The 15,536-nt window shown below is 39.3% G+C and overlaps 2 protein-coding genes across 2 annotated transcripts in view; both read right to left on the reverse strand.

Moving 5' to 3' along the window:
* Window positions 1-219: 219 nt before the first annotated feature.
* LOC102289767 (double-strand-break repair protein rad21 homolog A) lies at window positions 220-8,528 on the reverse strand. Its single transcript, XM_005944528.3, has 14 exons — window positions 8,374-8,528; window positions 6,834-7,024; window positions 6,546-6,675; window positions 6,276-6,375; window positions 5,677-5,783; window positions 5,275-5,472; window positions 5,012-5,137; window positions 4,790-4,915; window positions 3,400-3,623; window positions 2,680-2,833; window positions 2,387-2,532; window positions 1,807-1,986; window positions 1,542-1,625; window positions 220-1,236 (listed from the first exon to the last, which is right to left on the reverse strand). Exons 2-14 carry the CDS (start codon window positions 6,975-6,977, stop codon window positions 1,045-1,047), a joined length of 1,911 nt encoding a protein of 636 aa, XP_005944590.1. The 5' UTR covers window positions 6,978-7,024; window positions 8,374-8,528; the 3' UTR covers window positions 220-1,044.
* Window positions 8,529-11,322: 2,794 nt separating this feature from the next.
* The window catches only part of LOC102290269 (exostosin-1b), a 44,280-nt gene continuing 40,066 nt past the window's right edge, over window positions 11,323-15,536 (reverse strand). Inside the window, exons 8-11 of the mRNA XM_005944530.2 lie at window positions 15,264-15,353; window positions 14,905-15,065; window positions 14,640-14,811; window positions 11,323-14,357 (exon numbers count right to left, since the gene is read on the reverse strand). Of these exons, the coding sequence (XP_005944592.1) occupies window positions 14,172-14,357; window positions 14,640-14,811; window positions 14,905-15,065; window positions 15,264-15,353 (609 nt within the window). The 3' untranslated portion in view covers window positions 11,323-14,171. The remainder of the gene's footprint in view (window positions 14,358-14,639; window positions 14,812-14,904; window positions 15,066-15,263; window positions 15,354-15,536) is intronic.

A 15,536-nucleotide genomic window follows, 5' to 3' on the forward strand; every position in this document is an offset into this window, starting at 1 on the left:
TTAATGATTTTACCAAGTATAAAACCATTAAAGGCCCTACATTTCCATGACATCTATGCCCACAATGTCATCTATGCTCACAACTGTAACATTTAGTATTTTTGATCCCAGTCTCTGGTTTTTGCATTTCAGTGCTTTCTTTACATGGTCAAGCAACAAGAAAAAACTGAAAGCAGTTTTTTCTTGTTGAAAAATTTAAGGTGAATCAATACTCTCCTGTTAGTAATCAAAGTACTTAAAACACTTTATTTCAAATCTTTACAGATGTATCACAACTAGAAGTTACCCAAAGACTAAAAAGGTGGGATAATGAACTTAACTGTAACAAGGACATTACCTAGTTATATAATGCAAAGAGGTGAATAAGCATAAACTTAAAAAGGTACAAAAAAAGAAATTTACATGAAACTTAATCGACAAACTTCCTGAATTATACATCTGATACGTGATATTTAATGCCAGGTAAGATCGACCAATTTTTTTAAAAAACAGATTAAACATTTTGTTTTTCAAAGAACAAGTGCAACAAGGAGAGGATGGGAAAGGTTACACTTCTGAGCAATAAAACAGTACCTTTGCAGAACATGGACAGTCATTACAGGATGTTTTATTGAAAAGTACACTGGGGGGCTTTATCTAAAATCTGCAATATTTCAGTTGAAACAGGGGCAATGATACAAAACTCAAGGAATAAGCAGACAATAGAAATTTAACTTAAAAGTTTACAAATTGGTGACTGAAAAATGTTGCTTTATAAATATTCTGTTAAACATTCTTCCTCGCTCCATTTGAACCAAGAATACTGCATGATTCAATCTGTAGTACAGTAAAATCTGTTATTTTAAAAAGTTTCCAACGCATTCGCGCCTAATCCCTCCCCCCTTTCCCCAGGGAAGAAGAAGGAGAAGAAAAAAAAAGAAGAAAAAAAAAGAAGAAGTGTGTGTGTGGGGGGGGGCATCAGGAAAACACAAAATAAAAAGGAAAATAGTTGAGAATCAAAAATGTATGCCTGTTGCAAGCAGTGTTTGTTGGTTCTTCCAATGTCTAAATAAGGTGGAATTTTGGTCCAGCTGTGGCGATGATGTCGCTGTAGGGCTCAGACTGGGTCACTTCGATGGCTTGCTGCTTCTTCAAGACGAGGAAACTGTAAAACTTGGCGGCTGCCTGCTTCCTGTTGTTGTTCCGGCACAAGTCCAGCAGACTAACAGACTGTGCACCAGTCTTAGCCATAACGCGCTATGAGACAAAAGCATTAAATAGATGTATGATCAAACATAACACAACTTTGAGATGATTCTCACTGTTGAGGTCAATTTGTGAGGAAAAGTTCTTAAAAGACTACCATGTTTCAAATTTAAATCCATACCATGGATTAAATCCATCCAAACCATGTTGCAAGTAAAGTAAAAAGGTTAGTTGTTTTGTTTTTTTTTAAAGCACTCTGTGAACTGCCCAAAGCCTTTTCATTATTACTTGCTAACAGGCTTAGTTATTTAAATTCCATTTTCAGAAATGTGTAAGCACCATAACAGCTTTCTTACCTGGAGACCATGCAGCATCTGTTGGGTTCTCTTGTTCCATCTCTTCTCTTCCTGATCTTGATCTCCACCCTGCCCTTCCTCTTCCTAAAGTACAAAAAAAACAAAAAAAAAAACAACAATGATTAGCATCAACTGGTCCAGACATGTATAGCCACACAGACAGAAAAACTACTTCTCTTGATTGGGAACTTTGGACTAATTGGCAACACTGTCAACTACAAATTCTCCAGTTTTGCATGTAAATAAATGGGCTATTTCCACCCACCTCCTCTTCATCGCTTTCATCCTTCTTGTCTTTTTCCTTCTCCCCAAGAAGGTTGAGTTCAGGGACAAGCTCTGTGAGGTTGAGACTACTCTCCTCTGGGGGCAATTCCACCTGAGGCATGTCTAACCTCGGAGGCACGACTGAGCGGTCAGCCAACTGCTGCGGCTCCAAGGGAACCATCTAAAAAAGGAAAGAAAGCAGAAAAACATCAAAATCAGGACAGAGTTAATACAAAATGCAGTAACCTGAAATGTTTTGTTTCTACAACTGGACCCATTTTGATGTTTCAACAGATTCAAAACAACTTCATCTGTTGGAACCTTTCTATTAATAACATTTAACACAAATGTGACCCTAACCAGGTGAAATCTTTAAGCCTGGTCTAGGAAAACACTGTTTAACAACTGAAAATCTAACAAGAATCAGCTGTCAATTATATACATTTTAGATACAAACAACAGCACATTGTTATACGCAATGCAAAGGTAAACTAGACATCTGTAATTTTGCTGATTTTACAGCATAAATAATTTTTATTTATTTATTTATTTAAAAAAAAAAAAAGGAAATAGATATTCACAGGAAGGGTGCCGTCTTTGTCAAGAGCCTTGCGTTTGACTGCACGTGGGGTGGAGGGAGGGGGCATGACAGTTTCATCCAAGGCCGTTCTGCTGCCCTCCATTGCAGAGGCTGCCAGTATGCTGGGCTCCTCCATGATAGGCTGGTCTGAGGGACACAAAGAAAGAGATTAATTGAAAGTAATAACAACTGTCGAGGTGAACACCACCTTATTTGATGAAATATGGTCTAACTTCTGAGGCTTTAACACAACTAATGACATGATCTCCTCTCGTCATTTCCAGCAGGACTTACCAGTAACATCTCTGTGCTGAGTTAAGACCTCGTCTCTAGGCACCTCTGGGTTCTCCAGTTCTTTGAGGAACTCATCCAGACTGTCTGCTTCGCCTCCCTTCCTCCTCTTCCTCAGCTCATCTGGCACCAGAGGTGTCAGGCAACGTGTGAACATCTGGTATCAGATATGTAAAAGTAAAAAAAACAAAAAAACAACTTGTGAGAGGGGCGGGTGTTAACTTCTTCTTTTTTTTTTTTTACACATTTAAAAACCACTATATGACAAGTTAGTATTAAAACAAAAATGCAGAACTGTTGGGGAGGACTCATGTGAGACAAAAGGAAATTGTCCTAAATTATGCATCGACACATTTTCTATTTAGTATTCAGAAGCAGTAACGTCAGTGTTAAAGGACAGGGAAAGAGGCAAAAACAATCACTTCCTCCACCTCCTGCTCCTTCAATGCTCTCATTGTAAATCCCACAATCTGAACAGAATGCCAATGAAAAAATACTATGTTATAAATCTACTCCATCTCCTCTCCCTTTCCATTACACAGCAACTGAGGCTGACCTACTTGGAGAATTGGACTGCTGTTGTGAAAGCGGTGATAAGCACGCCAAAGTGCTAATATTCCTTAGCAGTGATTTCAGACAGGCAGCTGAAAGTCTGTGTTAGTTCTCAATGTGTGTGTGCATTAACCCACAAATACATGAATATTTATCACAAGCATTTGTTACCTTGAGCAGCCTGGCATTCCAGAGGGGCTGAGCAGGCAGAGAGAAGAGCTTCTCCACTCCTCCAGTTTCCTTCCACATCATAAGCTTCTTAGTGGGAGGGGCAAGGTCCAGGGTGGTGACAATATCTGAGTAGTCAGACAGTTGGGCTCTGATGGTCTTGCTGTCCAACTCCTTCACGCTGTCCACAATCAGTTTCCTTTTACGCTTGGCCTTGGTCTCTTTAACTGAAAAGAAACAAGAAAAAAAAATAAGTTCACAATGGTTATTTCACCATAACTACCCTACAATTAAAATTACAACTTTAACCTCCTAGGACCTGGCGTCCACATATGTGGACATCACATTCTAGGTTATTTAGACCAAAATACTCAATTTTGCTCTACAAGCACCTGATATCCACTTATGAGGACATTATACTGCTGCTGTTCTATCAAAATTTTAAACGAATATCCTCATATGTGGCTCTCATTTTTCTTAGAAACAAAAATTAAGTTAAAAATTTTTTTTAAAAAAAATCTGGTAATTCTTTGTTTTTACATTCATCGAGTCCCAATATGCCCAAATATCAAAGAGAAATTAAAAATGCATGCGATGGAAGAGTTCGGGTCTTAGGAGATTAAATTATTACGATAAGTGCTTAATGATGTTAAAGCTGTGTCTACAGAGAAGTTAGTAGTTTTTTCCCTATGTTTGTTACACCAAGCAAACATGGTTCTGTTGTAATCACTCCAGCTGTATACACAAATGGCACATTTAATTCATTTGTACTATATGCCCGTAAATACAGCCTGCACTGTATTTTCATGCTTCCACTCTATATAGCCCATTATTACCCAGAGAGTAAGAATGTATTACACTAAGCATGTTTATTGGAAGTGAGGACATTATCTTCCTATCAAACCTGTGTACATCTGCAACTATGTGGCTTATCCTGCAAAATATAGACAAGTAAAACTAAAAGTTAATTGCTCTGAGCAAATTATATATCAATATTACAGAAATTTAAGCCTTTCTTCAGTCCTATTAATTTGCAGCACTGCCTTCAAATTTCTCAGTACAACTAGAGACATTAAATAGAAAAGCTATCACAGCACTAAAGAAAAAGTGTAATGTTATTAACTATCTGTAGTTGGTTTTAATTTTGTGGCTACTTGGTGCTTATTACCATAAACTAATCACTTTTAAGCATTTAAAATTGCACAGCGAGTGTGTTTATGCAGCATTGACTATAGAGGCCCTTTTTTTTTTTATGGAGCGCAATTTAAAAAAAAAAAAAAAAAAAGAAGAGTAAAACTGCAATGCTACAAAAGAATAATAAATAAAGAATTCAATTCAATTTTTTCTCCTCTTTAATGCAGCCTTTCATCTCAACAAAAGAGCGGGGACTTACCAGTGATATCAATGGGCTCCAGGGCAAAGGCCTCCTCCTCATTGTGAACCAGAGTGGTCTGTTCTGTCTGGTCAGCCATGGCAGGCAGGGGCTCTGGTGGACCTGAGTCTGGGCTGTCTGGGCCCGCTGGACACACGCATCAAAAGAGGCAATATGGTCACTTATAACGGCACACAACTGAGGAGTTTTATCACCATAGTTTCTACAATTTTGTTTACTTACGTGACTGGAGGTTGTCAAAGTCATCCTCATCATCACCATGATCTGGAGGCATCATGACACTTTCTGTAATAGCTGGAGGATCGTCAAAGATACCGCCGCCGTCTTCAGAGCTCAGCAGTTTGTCAACTAAGAAATAATACATTTAGCTTTATCATGTTATCATATCTCACAGAACAAGAATTGTTTGCCAAGTATGAGAATGATGTGGCAGTGATGATGATGCGGTCACCAGATCCCAATGTGTAAACAAATATGCTTCTCACCCAGCATCCCCCCATCACTGTTGCCCATGGAGCCGTCCCCAAAGTCATCATACTCCATGTGGTTGGATTTGTCAGGAAGATTAGCTGGACCAGGTTCAGCCTCAAGCAACAGGTTAGAAGCCGTCGCACCATGTATTATATCCTCCTCAAATGTGCTGGCATCACGCATCATCTCTCGGTCGTCCATGCCAAAGTCAGCTGAGGAGTACAGCAGATATTATTATAAAATATACACCACATTTCTCATTACACAGAAATGAATTAAACATTTCAAACCCCAATGGATAACAAAGACATAATTAGTAAATCTAAATTTGCCAAGTGTGGTGACCATTACCATGGTTGGGTTGTGCGATGTGTGTGTGTGTGTGTGTACACATGAGAACATAAATAATGACCTACCAAAGTCATTGTCTTGCAAGAGGCTCAGGTTGCCTACATCTTCCCTCATGGTGATCTCCTCTACTCTGCTCTGGTTCAGGGTGAACTGCTGAGCAACATCTATGTCACTATTTGAAGGAGAAAGCAAACAAAGGTATTAGAGATGAGTCAAACAGTTGCCTATGACGTTATTATAAAGCCTCCATGTCAGCCCATCACTGAAACTCAATATACTTGTTGTTAATTGCAGTATTTATTTATTCATTTATTTACAATACAACTTGCAGAACTACATTTTTCTATGTAGTATACAGACTTCCATTAGCTACAATAGCCCATGTTGGTCTTTGTCACCACTGTTTGAATCACCAAATAGCTGCTCTTATTTACAAAGTTTTCATCTTTCTGTTATTGAACAATCTGTGTAATGATGGCAATTGTGCAATGAGATGGGCTTCACTGACAATAAAAATGGTTGATGAAAGCAAAAATTGGGGGCATGCGTTGCTGTCATGCTTAACACCAAGGACTGAAAACACAGACCTTACACTGCATCCTACAAATGACAAAAGTATTTGGTAGAAATTACAAAATAAGAGTCGTTTACATAGTTGACTTACTCCAGATCTGGAAGTGGCTGGTCAAAATCATGGAATTCTTCAGGTAAGGTGATAGCATTGTACGCTGCCTCTCTGTTTTCCTCAGGTAGATCCACTACACCTGAACACAGACAAGCAGCAACGTAGTTTTAAACACACAACTTTGTATGTGGTTCTTATTTATGAGGTGTAGCACAATGGATCAAAGTCAGTACCACAGCAATGGGCTGGAAAATGTTTTTATTTGGGGAAAATGGATCAAAACTTCAAGAAACAGAAAAAAGACCTTACCTGGTCTAAAAGCCATTTTGATCTTGATGAAAGCTTCATTACAGTCAGCAAGCAGATATTTGGCCTTCCTGTGGTAAATTCTCACCACCCCAAGGAGCAAGTGGCCTGATGTACGCAATGCCATCTTCACCTAAAAAACAAAAGTGCCCAAAATGCTCAAAGAAAATAAATTTTTACAGGGTTATTTGTCCTGTTTTAGTATTTCACCAGCTCAAGATCAAAACAAGCATAGAAAGTGGACTAAAAAGTCTACAGTAGAACCACCTGAGACTATTTTTGTTGTGTTACCTTGGGTGAGATGATGCTCTCCACACTGCTCTCGAGGTTGCATTCAAACACATGGGCCTTGGTCAGCTTTTTGTCCCAATGGGCCGCCAGCCAGATCTTGGCCAGCGGCCCACGTTTGCTGAGGACAAAGTGGGCGTAGAACATTGCCCTGCTTCTCCTGGGTCACACGCTCACCCTGTGGTATAATTTACCTGTAAACATAATAAAGTAGTTAAAAAAAAAAAAAAAAAAAAAAAAAGTCAAGACAAAAGCATTACCATCCCTTAGGATTTGTGGAAAAACAATGCATCTTTTGCCCTACTTCAACAATACAATCCTCAATACTTTTGACTGTTCTTGATGTGGGATTAAGAGTCAAATCTACTTTTTGAAAAAAGTCGAAGAAAACACCACTGGATAGTTGCACACAATTATTACTTAGTAATACGCTGCAACTATCATTTGTTCAGAAATATGCTGAATATTTAAGCCAAAATAAAACCTATTGCTTAATTACATATAACCTTGATGTTCCAACAAAACAAGCCATTACAAATAAAACGGATGGACACTCATGCAGATTGTGGAATAGAGATTCAAAATTTAACCAGGCCACCAAGCCGGAGTTGGGCAACAAGTCGCATGAGTCGTTAAGACACTACCCCATATTTTAAATAATAATGCCATCAGAATGCTTCTATTTAATAAACAGCGGTCTATTGTATCTCAAATTAACATTTTGAGACAACTTCGAAAGCCGCCGCTCATATTAAGCAGGGGGCTTGCTAGCTGGATTTACCGAGGCTACTTCATACTTCATCCAATTGAGCTCCCTCGAAACACTTCGTATACTTTTTTTTCTTACAAATAAATTAAAGTTATGAAACTTTAATTGTTACTTACTGCTGGTAAGATACTAACTACACATAGAAAGTGAGATTCGAACGTTATCAAAACATGCGCCGTGACTTCATTCAAGTTCCGCCTATTTCCCACTCTCCGAGGCAAACACTGTAAATGCACATGTCTATCTGTGGAAAGTCGCACTTTGGCGGCGCTTAACTTCAATAATACGACAAAGTTTTACATTTCCAAAATGCAATAATTAACTAGAAAAGCCCCACGCGTCTTTGAACACGCACTTCAGACAGTTTAACACGTTAAAAGCGCCAAAGAGTGGTCTGCGCCAGCAAATAGCCGGCGCCATCAAGTGGGATGAACTAAATTAGCCAGCAGCTAACTACAAAAGAAGCAGTGAGCAGCTTCGCGGTGAAGCAGAAAATGTGGATCAAACTGAATTAACTTAATTTGAGCAAAACCACAAATTTTATAAAATGGCAAGAACACAAACGAAGCACGTGAGGGGGGGGGAAGTGAAGCGCACAGGAACAAGGCGCCCATACTTTTTCCCTCTACACTAGCACAATACTATCGCTAACTGCTGGCTAACGGCTTCTTTTACACTGAAGGCCGCAGTGAATAAACTCACACATGCATGCTTACTTCCTATTGTAAAATACACAAAACTGCGCCCAAATATTTCCGCTGCAAACACACTTACCGACAGTATCCCCTCTTGAGCGAAACCCCAATGATTAAGTTATTTCTCCCAGCAAATTCTTCCCTGTTGTACTCATTAAAACAGCCAAGATGGCGCCAGTCGCCTTCCTCCCGCTCACCGCTGTCCTTTTAAAATCGACAGGATGTTTACAGTCAAAAATGGCGAAGGAGGAGTCTGCTAAGAAGGGTGATACTAACAGACAGCCTGCTGTGAACAGCAGCGGAGGATAGGAGGCGCTGTTGCACAGAGATCGCCAAGGTAATTTTAAATTCTGAAATATATATCGCGTATGTATTATTAAAATTCCAACAACAACAACAACCACAATAATACATATTAATAATCTTTTTTAGGACTTGCTAAGGGGACTGAGCTAATCAAGGTTATGTTAAAGACTATGTAAAGAGCAAAAAATGATCGGTTGTATTCACATGGGATGGTAACACTCAAACAATGTCAATCCTTCTAACAGTATCCTTAGTGGGCAGTGAAGTGGTCATCCATGCAGTCCATAAACTATTTTAGACACAGAGATGAGGAACATGGCTAACAGAATGACTCATCTACAATCAAATTACAAAATGCACTAAGAGGATTTGTCTCATAGGCTACAGCATCTGTTGCATTACAACTGCTGCCAGTTGAGCATGTTTGTAATTTAGCAGCAGCAGCAAAGCTCTGTATCACTATATGAGGGAGATATCAGAGGAATTACTCTGTTAAATTCGTTGTTAAAGAACTGATTTATAACAATATTATTAGTCATCTTCAGTGAACATCAAATCCTAACAAGACAGTATGAAGTCACAAGGTCTGTTTATGCACCACGATCACATAATGCCGCCACATTCCTCGTGCATTCAGTCAATGTGATCTAGGCCAGATTACATTGGGGGCAAAAATACATAAAAAGTGAATATATTTCAAAACTGGATGGAGGTGTTTGAATGGAATACATCACTAATTTATGGGGACATCGTATGAAGTTTTAGAAAATGGTCTATGACCCATTTCAACACACTTTACTCCAGAGCCGCGTCTGGATCGCAACACAGTTTTGAGCTTCCATCTGTTAAACAAGATAATATTATCTAGATGATTGCTGTCTGCAGCTATGATGTGACGGATACGCCTTAATAGCTTTAGAGAAAGCAGCCACTTCTCTGTTGATGCTTTCCTGCTTTAGACGAGCTCCTACGTTTGATGTACAAGGTTTGAGTCAAAGCCTGAATGCATCTGATTATCTACATCTAAAAAACAGAAGTATATTATTATCTGCAAAGCTCTATTTAAGTTGAAAAAAAACCCACTTAGGCTGTACTGCATTCTTATATGCAGAGATATGCAGAGACTTGCAGAAAAGGATGAAGCCTAAAAACAGCTGGAGATTTTTATCTAGGCAAATACTTAGGACTTGTATTCCTTTAATCCTGTGAAATTAATTGATTCTGGTTATTAGAGCAATAATGTCCCTAATCTAAATGTATTCAATTAAGTCACCACAGGGAGCACCATCAACTCTTCTGCAACGTAACTGCTTGTTAGAAGTCCTGTATGGCATTCAGATGAGCTGCAGATGATGTACTCTTCAAACTCTAAATGACTTATTCCTCACGTGCTTAGTTTTCTTTAAATATATGCATTTGCATAGACTAGATATCATCTACTTTTTTTTTTATTATGGATAAAGGCAGTTAAGTGTTTTATACCACTTGCAATAGAAGTGTAACAGAAAAGCAAATGTGCTCCCTCAATATAGTTCAAAATGCACAATGACTCTCAGGATTTTATCCCAAAAGGCAGCATGGAAGAAACATGAAATCCTTTATAATGAATTGTTTTTAGTTGCAGTGTTTGAAGTAAAGTAAGGCAAACAGACACCATGACTATATAAATTCCCATATCCCAAGAGATCTATATTGGCACTACAGAAAATAATATGTCTTATGACTTCAAATGCAGCAGAGATAGAGAGAGGAAAAAAAAGAAGCCCTTTCTTCTCTTTCTGAAGCTTGAGTGTGTCCTCAATCATTTCTCTTAGCATGGCATAATGTTATCTGATAGGGAGTGGCATTTCTCAGATTTGGCCCTGAGTCACAGTGCTTAATCCGACAGCAGGGAATTGTCCTGCCTGCCAAAACTGAGACCCATCACCACAGCAGATACACATCTCATCACCAGGATTAAGGAAAGTTGAACTGATTTGCAGAACATTAAAAAAATAAAAATAAATACAAGAATACTTTTGGCATTGGATAGCATCCCCAAGGCGCTGTGGAAAAACTCCAGCGGTATCATCTCTGTAGTTTCCCACTTCAGTTTATCTAAAACTACACATTTTCAGCGACGCATCTAAATCATTTCTTTCTGAATTGGACCACACCGTGGATGTGGACCTGGTGTGAGTGTCCAAATGGTGTTCTTTTTGGTGTGACATGATAATTCATCCTGACTGGGCATTAGTCCAGCTTTTTCCAACTGCAGATCTTTTTTTGCTTTGAGTTTTGCCCAGTTGAGTTTGTGTGTGCGTGCGTGCGTGCGTGCGTGCGTATTGGAGGGAAGCAATCTTTCCTGTAGCTGTTGCTCCAGCTGAGTTGGCAGCTCTCATGCACCATGGGATCATCCTGGATAGATGCTGTTATTTATGCAGCGTGTCTAAACCAATCATCCTGACACAGATTTATGTAAACACTGCAGTTTCTTGGCATAGGATGAAATTCACACAAGCACAAGAAGGAAGCTGGAAGCATTATTCAGTTTGGCTCTTCTTTAGTGTGCACAGTACACAAAATATGTTTTGGGAGCCTAAAAATGGGTTGTGGGCAGGTCAAACAGGAAAAGGGAACAGAGCAAAAAAAGGGTATCCGGATCGCAGCCAAACAAAATTCCAACTTTAGTTTCAAAGTAACGAAAATTAAAACCAAAAACCACACAAAGAAAACCGTAAACTTATATCAAACATTTTATTAGATTTTTTTTTCTCGCCCCTGATTTGTTTTTATAAAATTCATTTTACAAAATTCAGAATTTTTCACTATCTTTCCAGTTTAATCTCTATAAAATTAGGTCTGCAGTTACAGAAGAGAGTGAAGGAAGCAGGCAGAGATTCATTCAGGTCACAATCCTGTCAGATGAATACCGCGTGTGAAAATTTACAGTATGTGCATTACATGTACTACTACTGCTATGACAACTCGGAAGGAGGAGGATTTTCGGGGGAATTCGCAAGTACAGTAATACAAGGCAGTATGCGTGTCAGGATGAGTTCAAGAAGACATTGAAAAATGATCCTATTACAGAAAAGGCAGGAATGTTTGTATCAGATGTGTGGTTATAGCATTCCAGTGTTGAACAATATCATTTAGGCAGCCACTATGAGTTACTGGATTTTGATAAAGGAAAAAACACTACGAAGCAAAAGGCAGATGAGGAAAACTTTAAACTCGTGACAGTATTTCTTCTGAAGGCACATCAATATGTAACCTCTCGCCCTCTCAGATATTAACACAAGGGCACAGAAAAGAAAAAGATAGAGAAAATGTCACCTTATATATATTGCACCGAGTTTATTTCAGAAATGCAATTCTGTTTTTTGTTTTTTTAAATTTACTGTCAAGCTGATAGCACATTCTCTGAAGTGAAAAATACCATGCAGCACCCTCATCTTTGGACTTCCCCTTCCTTTTTCTCACATTCCCATATAGACAGAAAAAACACACCTGCTGGACCAAATAAATATGAGAAGGCGAATGGAGTTCTTCATATGAGAAAGGGAAATGGAAAAAAACTTATGCTTGTATTGGCACATACAAAGGGCCGAGGAGCTTATCAAACTAATCATATGCTTGATCTTCTTTAAAAAAAAACAAAAAAAAAAACTAACAGAAACAAACAAAACAAATTATTAAAGGATGTACAGGGGTTACGGGGTTAGAGTTCTAAAGAATTGCATTACATTTTGCCTGGATGATGCAGTGATTCAAAAACACATGCCCCATTCTAAAAATCATCACGTGACAACGTTTTAGATAAAATGATATGACATATAAACCAAAAAACAAATGCTGCTAATGGGATCCAACAATCAGAAATTGTTTAATAAAGAAGCAGAAAATCCCGATTTCTTCTTGGCAGTCAGCATATATTACTGCAGAAAATTAGATATGTCTCTCAGATTTAGAAGACTAATACATGTAGCAGAGGCCGGGAGATAATTTACCAGACTGACGTACTGAATTATGGAAAATACTTTCCAGTGTCTTTGTTTTGGATTACACTTGTTAAATGCGGGGTACGCACAGTGTCATAATGCCAATCTGAGGGCAAGTTTAAATCTGTAATTATCAGTGAGGTTTTTGATTGTGTGTATTCTTTAAAAGGAACATTGAGAATAATCCCTTACTACAGGATCTCCAGGACATTCCCCAAGCTGAACATTTCTACCCAGTTAGAAATAATGCAAATGCTCGGTGCAAATGTTTGTCAGCCGCGTCCTATTTATTTATTCTAAGTGAGGAAAAGTGGTAGTCTCCTTCAGTATCATTTTTAAATTAGATAAAGGGTTTAAATGATTTATGAGGATTTAGGCATATATATAAATCTTGCCAAAAAGCTTTTCTTTCTTGCCTTTTCACAGTGGTGTGTGTTTCAATTAGTTGGCTCAGTTTGCTAAGCCTGTTCTAACAAAGGCAAAGCTGTATTGTTCGAGCCAAAACACATGTACAAGTATCCTAGCTTGTTATTTAAGAAGACTTTTTTCTAAAAAGCTCTCAGGGAAGTACAGTCTTGGATTCAATGAGAGATTTCTATTCCTGCATTTGCAAATCTAGTTGTGTAAGTTGGCTTTAACACCATTATAATTATACCATGAGAATGTAATCAGAATAGCACATGACAAGACTCAGATTTTTTCTTTTTTTTTCTTTTTTTTGCTCATATGAATGAATGCATGAATGAAAGAGCTACAACAAAATATATAAAAGCTGACTAGGAAGATTTTACTCCACGTTCCATGATTTCATTTACACAGAAAATAACAAATGACGGGGGAAACCAACAAAATAAGATAAAACCGACAGCAGCAAGATCAAAGTGCTCATTCTGCACCATGTCTTTTTCGGAGATTCCCAGATCCCAACGGCATCAGATAAAACTGTGAGGCACTGTGAATGTCAGATCAACGACCGCAACTCGATTCTGTGGTCGCGGCTTTGTTTCCTCTCTTAGCCCACTCTAAACTATTGGTTTTAAGACAATACAGAAAGAGTAGTGCTGGCCGTTCATCCACTGTATAAAAAAATAGCTAAACACAATCCAAAATAGTGTTATCCTCTTCATAATTATCAGTAATATTCTATCAGCAAAAACTTTCAGAATCCTGTGCATAGTGTACAGACCAGACCTGTCTCTTTCAGCGGGGTTGAAAGTGGTTTGCCACTGACGGGATACTGAAGCAGCAAGCTGTGAATTCAGGCTCCAAGACCGCTTTGCTTCAAGGTCGAGAACCTTTAGCTCCTCAGGTGAGCTTCAGCAGGTGGTAGTCAGTGTAAATAGTGGGACTCTTGTGGTCAGGTCTCTCCAGTACACATTACAGTAGGTCAGAAAGGAGACACGGAGGAAGTACCAAGAACAAAAAAAAGACACAGCCGCATCTGTTCCAGTTTCTTTTTCCCCAGTTCCAAACCCCATTTGCTTCTCTACTGATCCATCCATGCAACTCTGAAAAGGCTGTGCGGTCTGTATGGTCGCCCCCTCGCTCTTTCTTTGTAGTGTCCAGAGAACGGGGGGGCTCAGGAAGGTTATAGCCTCTCTATGTCCCTGTACTTTTTCCGCAGTATGGACACCTGGTCTTTGAACAGGACTGGGTCCAGCCTCATTTGAGAATGGATCAGGGGCATGGTGCCAAACCAGTTGGCAAACTTGTTCATGCAGGTCTGACGCTGGGCAAAATGGTCCGGGTCAGCCCAACGAGATGCTCGGGAGCTCTGTGGATGGAAGGTGCGAGAGACACAGACAGTGGCAGAGGGTAAGAGATCAACAAAATAAATGATTCATCACCAATGACAGTGACCTTTCTGAGGCAATATTGCAAGAATACAAATTTAAATTCAAGTTTACAAATGACGACTGTTTTGTTTTGTTCCTTGACAGGAGGGATTTAGTGGAACTAAAGGCTATCAGAGCATAAAACACTTAACTGTGGATGATAATAAACAAATCCACAAAACCATCAACACAATTTAAGAAAAAATAAATAAATGCCCCACCTGTCCCATCATGGTTTCCTTGTATTGTTTCTTCTGGGTGACCTTGATAGGTGGCAGTTTAGTCACCAACGACACCAAAAAATTCATGAGAATGTCCTCACAGTTGGACATCTGGTCAACCATGATCTTCAGACTGGCTGGAAGGTAGGTGGTGTACAAGTCGTGGTAGTATCTAAACAGGAAGTTTGACAGAGTGACTGATTATAATAAAAGGAGAAACTGTGTAAGCTCTGGACTAAATGGAATCGGAGATGAGTGACAGTACTTGTGATAGATAGCAGCCCCGGTCAGCACCATGGAGTAGTCATTGGTCCATTTAGATGTGTAACCCCACCGCTCTTTGTTGCTGTCCCAGAAGTGGCTACGGGCCGGGTAACCAACAATGCGGTCTGGGAAACTCTGCCACACTGTGAAGGCAAAGTCAACCTGGATCGAGATCACAGAGAAACAAAGTGAGACGGGCAGAAAACACAGCACATGAGGACAGGAGAACAGATGATTCCAGAGAAGTGTACCAACAGCATAGAGAGAGAGATGATAAATAGAAAATGACTAGCTCGAACTTGGGCCACTTTTGGTCTTAAATGAAAACACAGTACAAGTGAAGTATGATGACAGTCTGACCTCTGTAGTGGAAAGCACCGTGTCCTCGTCCAGACTGAGTACAGCATCGGTGGGGATAGTGTTGTAGGGCAGAAAGCGGCTGCTTATCACCTGGTGTGATTTGGAAAACACAAGCAAATGTGACTGGGCGAGAGAAAAGAACAAACAGCTTTACTGTGCAGCTGATTACCAAATGACACTGTATGAATTAGCCTCACATGAGCACAAGTGAGGTGCATGTGCTTAACAGACGGCACCAACAGTCAGTGTCTTTCATGTCTCTTTGTGCTACAG

The sequence above is a fragment of the Haplochromis burtoni genome, unplaced genomic scaffold, assembly GCF_018398535.1.
Source record: "Haplochromis burtoni strain Fernald_Lab_line unplaced genomic scaffold, NCSU_Asbu1 Contig_391, whole genome shotgun sequence".
In the NCBI taxonomy this organism is placed as follows: Eukaryota; Metazoa; Chordata; class Actinopteri; order Cichliformes; family Cichlidae; genus Haplochromis; species Haplochromis burtoni.

What these genes read in the sequence shown, in the direction of transcription:
- LOC102289767 (XM_005944528.3), bottom strand. Translation starts at nt 6,977, where the DNA reads ATGTTCTACGCCCACTTTGTCCTCAGCAAACGTGGGCCGCTGGCCAAG. An exon ending in CAAAATGGCTTTTAGACCAG is followed by an intron (nt 6,376 to 6,545) that starts GTAAGGTCTTTT and finishes GTCTGTGTTCAG; the next exon opens with GTGTAGTGGATCTACCTGAG. An exon ending in ATGAAAGCGATGAAGAGGAG is followed by an intron (nt 1,626 to 1,806) that starts GTGGGTGGAAAT and finishes TTTGTACTTTAG; the next exon opens with GAAGAGGAAGGGCAGGGTGG.